This window comes from Leuresthes tenuis, unplaced genomic scaffold, assembly GCF_036924035.1.
Source record: "Leuresthes tenuis unplaced genomic scaffold, fLeuTen1.0.hap1 SCAF_20, whole genome shotgun sequence".
Taxonomy (NCBI): Eukaryota; Metazoa; Chordata; class Actinopteri; order Atheriniformes; family Atherinopsidae; genus Leuresthes; species Leuresthes tenuis.
Window position 1 is genome coordinate 18770638 of NW_027325374.1, and position 15836 is coordinate 18786473.

Consider the following 15836-nt stretch of genomic DNA (forward strand, 5'->3'; position numbering starts at 1 on the left):
GGAAAAGGTGATAACACTTACTGCTGTAGATGAGCAGTTGATGGTGTGTTCTTGTCTTTTAGATATTATACTTCCACATATCTGAACCACCGCTACCTGAGATCCTATGAGGTACTTGGTCTGATGTGATGTCTTTACTACAGACAGAGTTCTGATGTTTGTCCAAAGGGATTGTCGAGCCTCACCCTGAGTTAGAGTCGTTTCTTATTTGTATAAAAGCCTTTCGCGCTGCGTGCTCGGTAGTTTCGTGGATCCCGTATGGAATAGCATGTAAAGCAGGTAACTGAGGTAGATGCATAACACATAGACAAGCAACCTATCCATGTAATTTTGGATCTTAATCCAAGCAATATGAGAAGTGCATAAAATGTATTTAATCACTATTAGTTCTAACATGCTGATTATAACAAACCAACATAAGGAACAGCATGAACAAAGACTGTTTCACTTACTGCATTTCAAAGCTGCAAAGCTCTCAATCGTAGACCTCGCACTGATTTTTATAACCGTAATATACTATGATGTAGTTTGCTGTTGAATGCTTTAGGAAAAAGTACCACAATTGTCACTTTGGAAAATTGATACAGCTACTTTGTTTTCATATGTGAAAATATAATCGGGATAAATACTGATGCATAGGATCAGAATGTCTTTTTCTCCTGGAGGGTAAATCATATAATCCAGTTCAATAATAACTGTCATTCCTGAAGCAAAATGACATATCTTATACTACAGCATCAAATATTATTAAAGATATGCTATTACTATAGATGGATTACAAAATTAAATATATATCAGCTGACAAACATGGAAACGGTGTAGCAGAGAGGAAGGTTTGGTAGATATCTTCAGAGGTCACCATCAATAGGTTGGGCTGTTGTTTTTGTAGCTTAGCAACAACTTAGCTGATGAATGCACAAGAAAAACGGTTGAACTCTCAGTAGGCAACATGGACAGGGTGCAGAGACGCTGTCGTCATCAGGAGTCCAAGCTTGCCTGTTTCATCTGCCAGTGATCTCACACTTCCCATGATGATCGAGGGAAGAAATGGTTTGACCCTCTTTCCCCTTCTTCTCCATAATGTTCCTGCTCTGCATCCCAGATGTCTTCACGTCTTCAACTCGTCATGAATTAAAGCGTTATTCCAGGCATTACTTGGGCTTGGAGCTGCTCTATTAAGGTTACAAACTTCCCTGTTGCTATGGTTATGCGTCATAACAGATGTAAAAGATTGCTAGAGTTAGAAGCAGAAGTCTTTCCAGCAGCACAGCATCCAAACCAACACAGAAAATGTTTCTGAAATCTGTGTTTTCTCAGAAAAAAGCTTGATAGAGCCTCTGCAGCAGGCTGCCTGGCACCATTCTATAATAGGTTTGTTGTCTTCACATTTAAAAGTATACACACGCACACACACACACACACACACACAAATGTTAAAAAACACCATTTTGGAGATATAGTGGCTCTGACACTATTTGCTTATCTATTTCAAGCAGACCCGAAAGGGTCCAGAAGCTGCAGCAGTATGCAAATTAAGATGTGCCATTGTCTTGTGATTTCTTGTGACTGTAGCAGCACATACCGTGTTTAATTGGTTCGATAGAAGTTTATCATTATTCTTGGCATGAATAGCACTGATATCTCAAAGTTGTTTGCATTGTCTGCACGACAGGGAAAACGCACAGCAGAGCGCACACCCGGTCGAACTGAAATCTGTGCCAAGGCTGCCAATCTTACTGCAAGTCAAAAGTTACCACATGTAGATCCATCCATGCACGTGTCTTCCTCGCATGCCCACCCCGTACTGTACGAATCCTAATGTTCAGTGTCGACAGCAAGCGCTTTGAAGGTTGATTTTCAGCCCAGAAACCGTGTTCTTTCCCTCACTTCCTAATCCGCCCACATACCGCCAAAATCTTTCAAGGCTGTGTGAGTAATTGGCAGGTTTGGATGTTGTTAGGAGTCAGAGCTGCAAGGTGAGGGCTCAGCGCATTAATCTCAGTGTAATGAAGTGATGTAAAGCTCTCAGGATACTGTAAACCTGCAGACGAAGGGAGGGATTACTGCTGATCTGAGTGGTCTTCGTTTGATGATTCACACAAAGAGAGTGATGGAGGAAGTCAAGTGGAAATCTGTGCGTGTGTAAGACGGAGACCTGACCTGACCTTTCCTTCCTGTTTGACTCAATAGCAATGAAATACTGCATATGTGCTTCCTGCTTCCCGATAGTAAGACGGTGTCACTGTGTGCTTATTGATGCTTGAACTATAAACAGCTGCTCTCTGTCGCAGCCGACCTGCTTCATTTTTATTAGGATTTTTTTCTTCAAGTGTACCGCAACTCATCCTTTAATGTGGTTAAAAGAGAAGGGGAGGGAAAGAATGCAAGTTCGAACAGTGTAAAATACACTGCAGAAATGTTTTGTTTTTAAGCCGATAGATATTTGATCACAATAGCTAAGCACAGAAATGGCTCAGTTGAGGCTCCAGAGAAAATGGATTCATTTGAAGCCTTGTCCCCTCAAGCTAATCAGATTTATTGAGGTGTGCTTCAGAGATTTGAGTTTGACAGCTGGCCAAAAAGCGTAAATCATAGCTGCTTTCTCTTTTTTATGGTAGAGCTCAGCATGAAGTATGAGTTGCAATGAGCTCAACCTGACTGAGTAATCCAAAGCATTTTTCTCAGGTCAGAGTCTTTAGGTGCCAGTCAGACAACTCAGTCAGAAGATTTAGCTGTCAGAAGCAAGGCTTTTTTCTTTTTCTTTCACAAAATACAATTTGAATGCAGAATCTAAAGTTTCTAGTTATTCCTGATGTTGTTTCATGCTTCCAACTCTTATTTTCTACAAAGAAATTTGAAATTGATACACTTTGCCAGCCTTTCAATCAGTCTACTCCCACAAACACTGATGACACTGATGAATCCACGTATGTCCAACGCATGCACGCTGAACTGCGTGTGGCATTCTGCTGCTTCCAACTTTTGCTACAGGTAAGAATAGCTGAATCCACTGCACAGATTTTGTCATTAATTTATTTGGAAGGTGATTTTGTCAGATGAGGCAGGATTTTGTTACAGTAGAGCGACAGTCTTGAAATGCATGTGACCACAAGTTCAACGGGCAGTTTCTGCTGCATTTTGACAACAAAAGCTAAAAAATATATGAATGCTTTGATGCTTTATTGGGAATTAATTTGTATTAATATACACTTAAGGTATATTATTTTGTAGAAAAAGGTGCAAAAAGATGGAACTTTGGAGCATGTGCAGAGCACCTCCGCACATTTGAGTCTAGTTGAACATATACACGAGTGATTCGATCCCCAGTTTCATTATCAGGCTGCGTTCTTCTAATTTTGAGAAGCTTAAGTGCTGTACGATTTCTGTCAGACTAAGATGTTTGAAGCATTTTAAAAGTCCTGCTTTTAGAAGACCATAACAGTACTTTTTTTTTTGGTGATCTATCCTTACCATCTTAAACCAGTCACAAGTCATCGTTATTCTCCCACATTCCTGTCTTGTTTTGCAGTGAGAACATTTTGTGTCATGCATTTCTTTATTAATTACCCTCGAAGGCCTTCTAAGACATTTGTACAGTCCCTCTGTGTGTGTGCCTGTTTTATTTATTCAAGAAACGTATGTGGGTCAGGTTGAATGTGTTCACATACGAGCCCTGAATTTAAGACGGTCTCTGCGTTACAAATCTGCATTTACACCAGTATAGATTTATTTAGAGGTCAGCAGATTTCTGCAGCTCTGGTCCGATCAGTATATATTCCCCTGTTTGGACATTTAGTCGACGCACACAAAGGATGCCGCATCTCTTTTTGTAAAGTAGGTTATGCAACTTCGGGGTCTGAAAGAAAGAGATGATGTAATGATTTGACATAATATTTTCTCTGGACATTTTGCTGAAGGGCATGTTTTTTGGTAACATCCCCCTTAGGCTAATGATTAAACGCCTCCTGTTTCGACACAACCTCGAATGGCTCAGTATCGCTGATTTAACTGTTGCACAAGCTCTGAGTTTCATTCGTTCTTAGTCCATCTTTTTCTTCTCCCGCTTATCCAGGATTAATGGAAGAATCGCAGGAAATCTAACTGCTCCTCATCTCCTGTGAACTGAAAATAAGGCAGCCTTTAAAGTTGGTTTAAAATCCTGTTCTTATCTGTGGCTCATTATAATTTTAATCACAGAAAATCACACACATACAGAATCTCCTCAGAGATTTGGGAATAGTACTCTGATTACTGTATCTAAAACATTTTCACTCCCTCACCAGGCAAAGGGAAATGCCACCCAATTAAGTATAAAGAACTTTAAAGAATACCAAATTTTTGATGAGGAGAGTGAAGTCCTGAAGTGAAGTTTGGTATTTTCTATTTCAAATGAGCAGACTGTGCCTAGCTGCAATGTACCATCTGCTGAGCCACATCTCACAAGCCAGTATGAGGCATCTACCTCTAAATATCCGTCTTATATGGGGTAGCTTCAAGCAGTGATGACCTGCAGAGGTCTGATGGACCCACTTTTATCTCACTGCACATCAATGCCTTGTTTTGTTTCATTTCCAGACATGTAGTCCTGAGGTTCGCATTTTCAGTTGCTATATCAATCATATATAAATCAAAGGAGCCCTTTGATTTTGCAGGATAATAGTTCATTTTCAATAAAGGACATAAGACTCAATTTTCCCAACATTATGTCCCTCACTTCAAACTGATAACTGGTAACAGAACGTCTATCAGATCTTTACATCCTCATTTCCCCCCCCCCATTAGTGTTTGGTTGGTTTTTCTTTTTGCAGTTTGACAAAACACAAGTAAATTTTTAAAAAAATTCAACTTTTCACAAATTGGATAACGCAGTGCAGTAAGAAAAATGCTGCATCTATCGAAAACCCAACGAAATACAAGAGGCGATGGAAATGGAATCGATTACAATGGAGATGTTTGATTTTAAAGTGATGAGTCAGGAGGTGGAGCGCTCATATGCCAATCAGAGGACTGGTGGTGTGATCCACAGCGGCTCCACGTGCATGCATGCATGTCCTTGTGCGAGACTCTAAACTTGAAAAGTTACCACAGATCTGCTCACGGTGTGTGGTTGTAGAGTAAATGTGCATGTATAGGGTACAAATATGTAATAAGAAGCACTCTGAGTATTTGTGTGAGTGGGTCAGGCAGAAACCTTTTTATGCACAAAATTCAATAAATGATCATTTTATTTTCGTTATTCAAACATTTTACTAATATACTGACTCATTAAAGTATCAGATCATACTTATTTTTTCTTCCCTCCCCAGCATACAAGATTTCTGCTCGAACATTTAAAATCAATTGTAGGACATTGTTTGTTTAAACTGTTCAGTGCTTTTAACTTAATCTAAGCCCATTTGTTGCATTAGCTTTATTTGGAATACTGGAATATTGCCAAGTGCATTTGTTTTTGTCTCGTGAATTGAATTATACTATATTAGCTGAAGGACTTGACCAATATCACCTGACTAATACCAGCTTTTAGAGATGCTGCAACCATTTCTACTGTCTTTGCATCTCGTCTTTTAGCTGCATCTTTAATTTGTTTCAGTGTATTGCGGCTGCTCATTGACGTCAATGTTGGGTTTCCACATAAAAAGTAGGATGGAAACAAACTCGGCTTCTGGCAAACAGACAAGAATATTTATCTCTGCTGAAAGTTATGTGCAGAAATGACTCCCAGAGAAGATAAAAGCTCTCTGAGCAAGCCTCGTAGCACAGTGGAAAGAATCCACTGGCCTGTAATTGGACGAAGATGGATGGATGGAGATATGAGATGAGAGAACATGTATGAAGATGGAAAGATCTGGAGGAAAGAGGGCTGTATAGAATGAAATGGAGGCAGTGAACAACAATTTATTGGCTCTGTTTCCTCAATGGCTCCATCCATCTCCTCTATCACCAGTCTTTATTTCCTGTTCCTCCCCTCCATCATTGCAATCTCTCTGTATTCTCTTGTTTTTCTTTGTCTCTGCAACTGTTTGGGTTTCTTTACTACTCTTTTCTGTTTCTTCATCAACAGGCATGGCTGACAGAGATCCATGAATATGCTCAGCAAGATGTGGTCGTCATGCTGCTGGGCAACAAGGTAAGACCGTGTTGCCAATGCTGGGAGATGGCTGGATGGACAGATGGACTCAGAGGGTGGGAAGGGGAAGGGGCCATGGAAGGAAGTGTTATGGGAGCCGGAGTGTAAGGACAGATGGATGCATGTGCCTTGGAGAACAGTAAAAGAACTTAATTATGTTTGACAGAGAAAATGCACCAGTGCCACATTCTGGAAGTAATTTTACACCATGATCTTACTAAACCTGACGGGCTCAAACACAAGTGGTATTAAAGCTCGACTAATCAATGTTTAACATTTATATTAACAATGGATCAAGTGACATAAAATAGTCTCACTGACAAATCCACAGAAAATGAAGAATCCATCCATGCAGTCCCAAAGAGCTGTGTGGTGTTTAACATCTATTCGTTTTTATCTAACGTTTTTACGCATCAATATCATCTGAACACAGGGAGTATTTAGCTCATAAAGAAGAGGAGACTCGAAATTGGTGTTAAACGTTTTTATTTTTTTTTAAAAACCTCTTTTGTTAGGAAAAGGCCTGATTTAGCAAGCTAGCAAGAGAAGTTGGACATCTCACATTAACAGTCCATGTTTAAAAAAAGAAAGTCATTTAATTGAGATGAAAACAGCAATAAAATAATTAGACAATGGAGTTCTAAGGTGAGCCACCTAATTTGAATGCTAACACCTGTCCAATAAATGTGTAAATAGCTATTTTTTGTTAGCGTATTAGCTGTCCCTGTAGTACATCTGAGCCGTAGAGAAATTAGCAGCTACTTATTAAAACAAGTGTCAGTAAGTTTGTGTCCCAACAGAGCTGAAAAAAATTTAGTTAATTACACGTTAAATTAGGTTTACCAGCAGCAGCAGGAGGCAAAACAAACGACACAAAATTAAATTAAAAGTGAATGTTGGCCTGAGAATTATTAGCTAACATGCCACTTAGATTAACTAAGGCAACAACAAAACAAAAGTTGTTTTAGTTTTCCTTGTTTTTTAGTTTGTCTGCCTTCAAGAAGCTAAAAGAACACAATTTGCAAAGTATGCTGCAATAGTTGATAAGAAATTTACTATCTGGTAGAGTATTTATATTTCTAAATATGTCATTTAGAATAATTTGATTCAAAGCCCTTAAAAACAAATGAAAAAAATGTGACAAATGTAAAAACTGAGGAAATGCATTTTGTTTTACTCCATGTTTTAAGATATGCTAAATATTTAAAAATTTTAAAAGTATTTCCAAATATCTTTAGACCACGCCATAGATTACAACTATGTTACATCACCTCTGTTATTACCAGCACTCTGAAAAGGTGAAACGTCCTTTTCAGTTTCACACACATTTACTACGGTGCCATTTTGTTGTAACACATGCAGAATGTTGTTTGGCATCGTCTTGCTGGAATGAACGCCATCACCTTGAGAGCAGCGTATGAGGCCTCACCTTTGGATTACCCACAATTCCAAAACAGTGCTGCCAGACTGGTGACTTGAAACAACCGTTTCTAATTCCATTTTTGCATCCATTGATTTCCAGGCCGACTCCACACATGACAGGGTGGTGAAGCGAGAGGAGGGGGAGAGACTGGCGAAGGTGAGCTCTCCATCATACATCTGCAGTCTGACACATGTAACGTTGATAGAGGACACCGGCTTCTTTAGCTGTACCTCCTCCCCTCATGGAGCTGGCTTGGTTTCATCAGTGTGTATAATTATGTATTTGTGGAGCCACATAATACTGTAATTGTTGGAATAAATGGTGGAGCCTTTATAATTAAATTCTCCAGGCTGCTTTTCTCAGATAACCTCTGAGAGCATGTTGGGAGTGAATATGAGGTGGTGGGGAGCAGCACGGCAGATGCACTGCAGTTATGAAGCCGACGCACTCAGCAGGAATATTGAGATGTTTTCACAGACACAGAATGAGAGCATTACACCTGAGAATGTGTTTCATCGACTGAACTGTGTCTTTCCCCTTGTTTATAAATTAGAAGAAAATGGGGAGAAAATTACTTTTGAAAGCCAGAAATATCATCACATATCCAAAGTGTTGTTGAGTTATTGGTATTGATCAGCAACCCTTTCATCTCTCTCCAGGCACTTAAAAACCTAGAGCTCCAAGTCGTAAATGAATCATAATCATCATCTGTCTGAGCTTTGGGTCATTTTTCCACACAGGGACACACACAGAAAAACACCAATCCCCCCCCCCCCCCCCCCCCCCCCACACACACACGCACACACCTAACAGCAGATATTTCTCTATGCAGGAGTTTGGAGTGCCCTTCATGGAGACGAGTGCTAAATCTGGGCTGAATGTGGAGCTGGCCTTCACTGCTGTGGCCAAGTGAGTCACTGCACAGCATGAAAAGCACTCTTTCACTTTGTAGACTTTGTAAAGCTTTTCTAACAGAGGGCTGTTTGTGTTTAGCACGCAGTCCATTCTACATGTCACCTGATGGTGATGTCTCTGAAGCTAAATCATATATATATTAGGGATGGGCATGATTAATCGACAAATTGAAAATTGATCGTTAAGAATTTCATCGATCACGTTATTAATTTTTTTTAATCGATAAAATGCTGGTTGTGTTGCATAGTGTGAGTTTTGAAGCAATGCAATAAATTTCACTGTGTGCCAATAATTAAACATTTTACCACCCGGGGGCAATATTTGACTTTGATTAAAGTTCAGTTCAAAAGTAATCATGAAGCGGTCACGGCAAAGTGTGGCGTGGGACCATTTAGTTTTAAAAAATGACTTAGTTCATTGCAAACACTGCAGAGCCGTGTATAAGTACAACACGTCTACGACTCAAATGATGTAGTCACCAGTCACCAGACTGAAAGAAACTCACTACGAAGAACGGAAGCAGGAGCTTTTGCACAGCTGAGACCGTTGTGCTAACCACAGACTGCTGGGCCGCTTTAACAGCTGAGAGCTCCATCACCATCACCTGCCACTACATCGGTGATGACTGGTAAATTAACTCATGCTCACAGAAAGCCTGCCAGGCCAGCATACAGCTGACCAACTGCTGAGGAAATGAATGAAGCTGTAGAACAGTGGGGACTTGAAGACCCAGTTGTTGCATGCGTTCATGACAAAGCAGCCAATATTGTTGCTGCCAACAGTCCCACCAGAGTGCTCTGGACTTCTGTTGCCTGCTGGGCACACACCCTCCCGTTGGCCATAAATGACGGACTTGCAGTGTATCTACATCGGGTAATATCGGCAGCTAGTAAACCCGTTAGCCACTTTAACAGCACTGCAGGACCGAACCGTGACCAAGATTCAAGATGCCAGGATCCTGGAGTTGAAGGATGAGTACTGGCAGCTGATGGAGGACACACAACCTTCGCTGTCAGCACTTAAATGTGCCACCACAGTTATATCTGCAGAGACAGACGTCTCCATCTCGAACTCTTTCCCATCACCTTTAGCCTCAGCAATATCCACCTCATGCGCAGTGAAGGAGACGGGCCCAGAATCATCGAATTCAAGTCAAAAGTGCGGTCTTCCCTTATGAAGCAAATGAATGTAAGCTAAACTTTAGTTTATGGGATTTACATAATAAATAGCCAACTGGAGTAGACCTATCTATATGCATAGTTACCTCTTATCTGTGTTGTGTTGCCTATTTAGATACAGCGTTTTTTTTTTGACTATTGATTTCGCCCATCACATTTATACAGGTTCAGTCTGAGTTTGTGTCGCTACTCGTCACAAGCACCGGGGCTTTCTTATACCAACACGTCGGTCCCCTCAACGACGGTCCCCTCAACGTCGGTTCCCCTCAACGTCGGTCCCCTCAACGTCGGTCCCCTCAACATCGGTCCCCTCAACGACGGTCCCCTCAACGTCGGCCCCCTCAACGTCGGTCCCCTCAACATCGGTCCCCTCAACGACGGTCCCCTCAACGTCGGCCCCCTCAACGTCGGTCCCCTCAACGTCGGTCCCCTCAACGACGGTCCCCTCAACGTCGGTTCCCCTCAACGTCGGTCCCCTCAACGTCGGTCCCCTCAACATCGGTCCCCTCAACGTCGGTTCCCCTCAACGTCGGTCCCCTCAACGTCGGTCCCCTCAACGTCGGTCCCCTCAACGACGGTCCCCTCAACGTCGGTTCCCCTCAACGTCGGTCCCCTCAACGTCGGTCCCCTCAACATCGGTCCCCTCAACGTCGGCCCCCTCAACGTCGGTCCCCTCAACGTCGGTCCCCTCAACGACGGTCCCCTCAACGTCGGTTCCCCTCAACGTCGGTCCCCTCAACGACGGTCCCCTCAACGTCGGTCCCCTCAACGTCGGCCCCCTCAACGTCGGCCCCCTCAACGTCGGCCCCCTCAACGACGGTCCCCTCAACGTCGGCCCCCTCAACGTCGGCCCCCTCAGAGCGGGTGTTTTCCGCGGCTGGACTGACGGTCACCAGGCTGCGGTCGCGTCTGACCCCAGATGTTAACATGCTTATCTTTATCAACAAAAATCAGTAGACTGGTGCTGAAGTTGTATGTGAGTTCGGCCTAATAGTTATTTTTATGAGGCTTTGTTAAGTAGCCTAATTAATTGTGAGGCAGGCCATCTCTCACACCCTCGTTTTAGACTCAGTGAGTCTAAAACTCCTCTGCTTTAGAGCTCCGCAGCGCACATCTTCAAGTTTAACCATTGAACGTCAGTTTAACTGCAACAAGAGTTGTTCCTGTCGTAATAAAGATCTCAGGGAGGAAAAACACTATTTTGTATTTTCAATGCATTTTTGATATATAAAAAGTTAAATGATGTATTTTGATTAATGAAAGAAAATTAAATGATTAATCAAATTGAATTGAATTGACCCCTAATATATTTAAGTACATTATGTATAACATTTTTTCAAGCACTTGAAAACAAAGGTAACATTTATTTTATCCAACTTCAACAGTTTTAGTTAAGACATTTTACAAGTTTCAAGAGTTAACTTTCAAAATAGTTTTAATTTATTCTGTGAATTCCAACCTTTTTTACACACAAGCTGCAAACTGGGACACTTGTTTTGCTTTCTTTGACCAATTTAAGAACTCTGACTACCTGAAGGGTCCTAATTTTTAAGCTGTTAAAAGTTGCTTTACCTTCACCTATATTTGTCGACAGTTTGTGTGGGAGCTGTTTCACATTTATAGCTTTGTTACAGGCTGGCATGATGGGGGTGTTGCTCAGGATAGTGTAGCAGTGGGGGACACACTCACTCCACTAATACAGAGGATTTCAAACCAGATACTTTCCTCTAGTTTGTGTCTGCGGCTTTATGGCTCTTACATCGTTCACCTACTCGTCTCTCCAAACCTCTCTGTGGCTGCTCCACTCTGCTTTCCCCATGTTTTAGTACCATTCACATTGAGTGGTACTTTATTTGCACAAATAACACGAGTGTGATGAAAAGCAACAAGAAAAGTGCTGAAACTGTGGAAGTGCAGGCACAACGAGAACAGATGGCCCATTGTTACACTCTTAGGATTTAAGCACGAATGGAGATGTTAAGCTTTACATCCACAGAACATCTAACTTACTCTCTTGATGTTTGTTTTTTTTTTTAAAAGCAAGTAATTGCCTTTATTTTGTTAGTTCTGGTGAGACGGTAAACACAAAGGGGTAACTGAACATACCGAGGGGCCAGTCATTACTTTTTAGTTTTGGAAGTTCTCAAAATAACTGAACAGAGACATTTACAGCAACATAAAGCAACCATGAAACAGCCAAACGGTCACAGAGAGACCCGAACAGAGGCTGAAATCTAAGTTCTTAAAAGCGTTTATCCCTCCTGTGCCTCATAGTGGTTTGATCCGCTGCCCTCTATCCCCTGAGCCCCAGACATAGCTCCCAGTATGTCCCTTTTTCTGGGTGTGTTTTAGGCTTTAAGAGTCGCTGATGCCCAGAGGGTCGATTTCCAAACACTGATTTGAAACAAAAGATGCATCAGATAATTTTTTTTCTGTGCTTCTGTCAGTAAATGCAACAAAACCCTGACACTGATTGGCTGAAACACCGCAGCCATGTCTCATGAATGCAATGATATCTCTGCAGACATAAAAGATCCATCCCCAAATAAAATCACCATTCACTGAATTCTTCCTAAAGGTATAGTGTTCTTTTCCTAATTCCAGTTCTGCATTTGTGGCACCGACTACTCGGTCGACAAAAGGTGCCGTTTCAGACCAGAAAGCCATATCTTTTGATTTCTGCTTCTTTGTGTTTTTACAGACGTAATTCTGAGTCATGTTTGCGACTCCTGCGACACGACCTCATTCTTAGAATACAGAACTTTGCCAGTGACTTTCAAAAATAGACGACTGTGCAGACGAACAATGTGCGCTGCATCTGTGTTTGAGGCGTCATACAGCAGGAACCAAGCCTGTGTGGGAAGCGTGACTTAAAGCAAAGAGGCTCTCAGCAAGGAGACCTTCTGCTTTTTGTTACTCTGTGTGGGTAGGTTTGGGGTGAAGATCGTATTTTGGGTTAAAGAACCTCTCCTATTTTCTGGGTTGACTCGTCGTGAGCCCGGCAGGCAGCTGCAACACAGCCATCCTCAGACACTTTGACAGTTTACATGCACCTATTTATGAGTGCACGAGTTTGCAATTGTACCCCACCCCTCCCACCTCCATTTCCAGATTTCAGACAAACATCCAAAGATTTAAAAGCGGTTCTTGGATCAAAGAGCTGCAGGTGTTTGGGAGGAAAAAAAGAGGTCAAACGAAACTAAATGTTGATTTTCTACTGTACGTTGTTTAGTTTGGGTGCAAAGTTTACAGAGCTGATGCTAAAGCAAGGCCCTCTGAAACTTCATTATCTAAGCTGACATGTCCAAAATAGAATGGAGGAAGAAAAAAAGATGGAGACAGAAAACTCCATTTGAGATATGCTTTTTGGCTTCCATACAGACATTTTGGCTTCTGCAGTGACTTGGATTAGTAGCATTCAGGACGGCCCGAGTTTGGACTGAATTAGAACAGTGTGTTGTTCTAACTATGTGAAGCAATATTTAAGAGACTGTTCTCCAGCTGTCTGATCCTGACCCTCAACAGGTACTTTGGTCCCTTAACCCGACTGAACAGGAAGCGAAAGCAAAACAAAGAAAAGTAAGAGTTCCCAGTCTGACATGAGCTCTGTTTATGGTCTGTTTTCACACACTCCTACAAGCCAAATCTGATGATGTGGACAAATGGCTTCTACAGATTTTAAGTTAGGAGGTCTTGATAGATAGACGGCGTTATGATGAAGTTGGTTAAGCAGCAACACGTTTAACATCTGTTTAGCGCTGTGTTAGCACTGCCCTTCTGTGTGTCCACCAGAGAGCTGAAGCACAGGACCATGAAGGAACCCGACCAGCCCAAGTTTCAGCTGCAAGAGTACGTCGACAAAGAAATGAGGACCGCTGGCTGCTGCCGCTCGTAGACCCCATCCTGTGGTGTGTGTGTGTGTGTGTGTGTGAGAGAGAGAGAGCACAGGTACGTTATGTTAGAACAGACAACAAGGTAGGGGGTGAATTCTCAGTGTTTGTAGTATCTCTCTGTGGTTATAAGACCACTCGGCTCTCCCATCAAGCCCACCCGTCCTCTGCAACTGTGAATGTAACAGAACTCCTGTCCACATGCTTGCATATACACATGCATGTCGACACACTCGCACGACTCCACTTCACAGCCCCTTTAATCCGTTTTGTGCCAGTTTTCCAAAAGTGATGTACATATTTTTTGACTTTGATTTCTGAAAGCTTTGTAGTTTGTTAAAAGCCGGTCTGGTTTGGGAAAAAAACAAACTGAAAATGTTGTGTACGGTATATCAAATGAGTCTTGTGACGGTAACAAAATGAACGGATCTTATCCAACACACATGTAGAAACACGCTAACGCGCCCGACGTGTGCTGTTAATGTGTGCAGGACATCAGGATAACTGTTTCAGTGGATGTGTCTGTGCTACACGATCTGAGCCCTTAACTGTGGACACATGGTGCATTTCAAGTGTAAAGCTGTGTGAAGCATCACTAAATGTTCTTCGGTAATTACTAGACCATATTAAATGTATGTGACTACATCATCAGCAACATACTGTACTCTGCGTTTTACAGATTTTGAGGTTTTAATGGTTCGTTGCTCAAATAGATTGTATCTCCAAAGTGTAAATCCATTTTTGTAACATAGAAATAGAAACCAAGGAGACGGATCTTTTGTTTTTTTTCAATGTATCGGTGTTCTAAGAAAATCCAACGGGAAGCTGGTGAAATAAACCAGATGGTTGTTTTGTGTAAAATCTCACTGTAAACCCTAATTCAGCGTCCTCCCCACCAGCTTCTTCTGGATCGTTCCACCAACCTTGCAGATCTGCATCACCTTTGAGTTTCAGTGTGGGATTTAGGCAAATCCAAACGTTTGCTTTCAGGTAAAATCACATGAACATCAGAAGCAAAGTGTTTGTTATCTTTAGAGAGGGCCATTTATTTCCTCCTTCTACAGTGATCCGAAACGCATAAACCAAATTCCTTTGGAGTCTTTTTTTTTTTCCCTTTCCCTGTAGGGAGTATTTACTGTCATCTGCAGCTGTTCTAGCTCGATGTCACCAAAATCCCTCGCCCTTGCTTTTCTAACAGACTTGAGTGTTTTTGACAGTCAGTGAATCAAATTCATCCTCTGTAAAAGTCATGAGGTGTTCCATAAAGAGCCAGTGTCTGTTGTTCTTTAGATTTCCTTTCTTATGCGCCGGGTTTGCTCATTTAGATAATGGGGTTCTCTCCTCTCTTTGTACACATCAGTGATTAAAACTACAACAGTGAGCAACTGGGTTATTGATTATTTTCCCCAGCTCTGCACGTGGTTTGGGAAAGAATTTAAGTTAGACAGGAGGGGAACTGCTTAACTTTGAAGGATGTCTGACTGTCAGCTTTGTCATTTTTGTCCCTGCTGAGGCATCGTAGTATCTGCCACTCAGTGGGGGTAAAGTCAATGAGTCGATATTTGTCGGATCAATGTTAAGATTATCATCCAAGCTCAAGGGAGGGCTGGATGGTGGGCTGAGGGATGCGGTGGTGCTGTCGTTTTCAGGCCATAAGCTGGCTTCACTGATTTTATCCATCTGAAGAAGCGTCTTTCTTTTCCACATGTTCTCTCAAAGTTGGTTTCATGCTGATCTCTGCCGCTGTTGATGAACACAGCGAGAGGAAAAACTATCAAGTATTTGTAGGAGTATTGCTGTAGATCCTAAATTTTCAGAATAAATAATTTATTAACGTGTCATTGACTTGTAATCTGTACCTTTAAATGCAATTATTTGTATTGTATAAATCTCTTGTGTTCAAAATAAAGAATCGGCTGAAAAGACAAGTGTTTCTCCTGTGGCTGTGTGGCGCCATCTTGTGGTTGTAAGTTGTAATTACATTGGCTCTGGCTAATTGTTACATACGCTGCTCATCCCAGAGCTCTTCAAACTGCACCAATGTTGGACCAGCAGTGAGAAAAGTGGGTTATAGGGGTAAATTTACTCCCCTTGGTTAACCCCTCTTTTTTGCTGGGCAAATGTTTTATTTTATTTATTTTTTTGCTTTGGAATCAAAGAGTAGTGGTCATCCAGTTCTTCAGTCTGGGTGTTAGCGGTCATTTGAATGGCTACATGACCAGCATCAATCCCCCTAAAAAAACAACAACTAAGAAGTAACCTGCCGGCAGCAGAGAAAGAAAGAACAAATTATGGATAGGGCT

At 41.8% G+C, this 15836-nt stretch overlaps 2 protein-coding genes across 2 annotated transcripts in view; both read left to right on the forward strand.

Annotated features, from left to right (window-relative positions):
* The window catches only part of LOC140277993 (arf-GAP with dual PH domain-containing protein 1), a 123269-nt gene extending 115047 nt beyond the window's left edge, over positions 1 to 8222 (forward strand). The window contains exon 12 of the transcript XR_011909171.1: positions 8210 to 8222. The gene's annotated coding sequence lies outside the window, so the exon portion shown is untranslated. The remainder of the gene's footprint in view (positions 1 to 8209) is intronic.
* The window catches only part of LOC140277994 (ras-related protein Rab-26), a 73536-nt gene extending 58092 nt beyond the window's left edge, over positions 1 to 15444 (forward strand). Inside the window, exons 6-9 of the mRNA XM_072372867.1 lie at positions 6062 to 6127; positions 7650 to 7706; positions 8383 to 8459; positions 13436 to 15444. Coding sequence (XP_072228968.1) covers positions 6062 to 6127; positions 7650 to 7706; positions 8383 to 8459; positions 13436 to 13538 — 303 coding nt within the window. The 3' untranslated portion in view covers positions 13539 to 15444. The remainder of the gene's footprint in view (positions 1 to 6061; positions 6128 to 7649; positions 7707 to 8382; positions 8460 to 13435) is intronic.
* Positions 15445 to 15836: the final 392 nt, after the last annotated feature.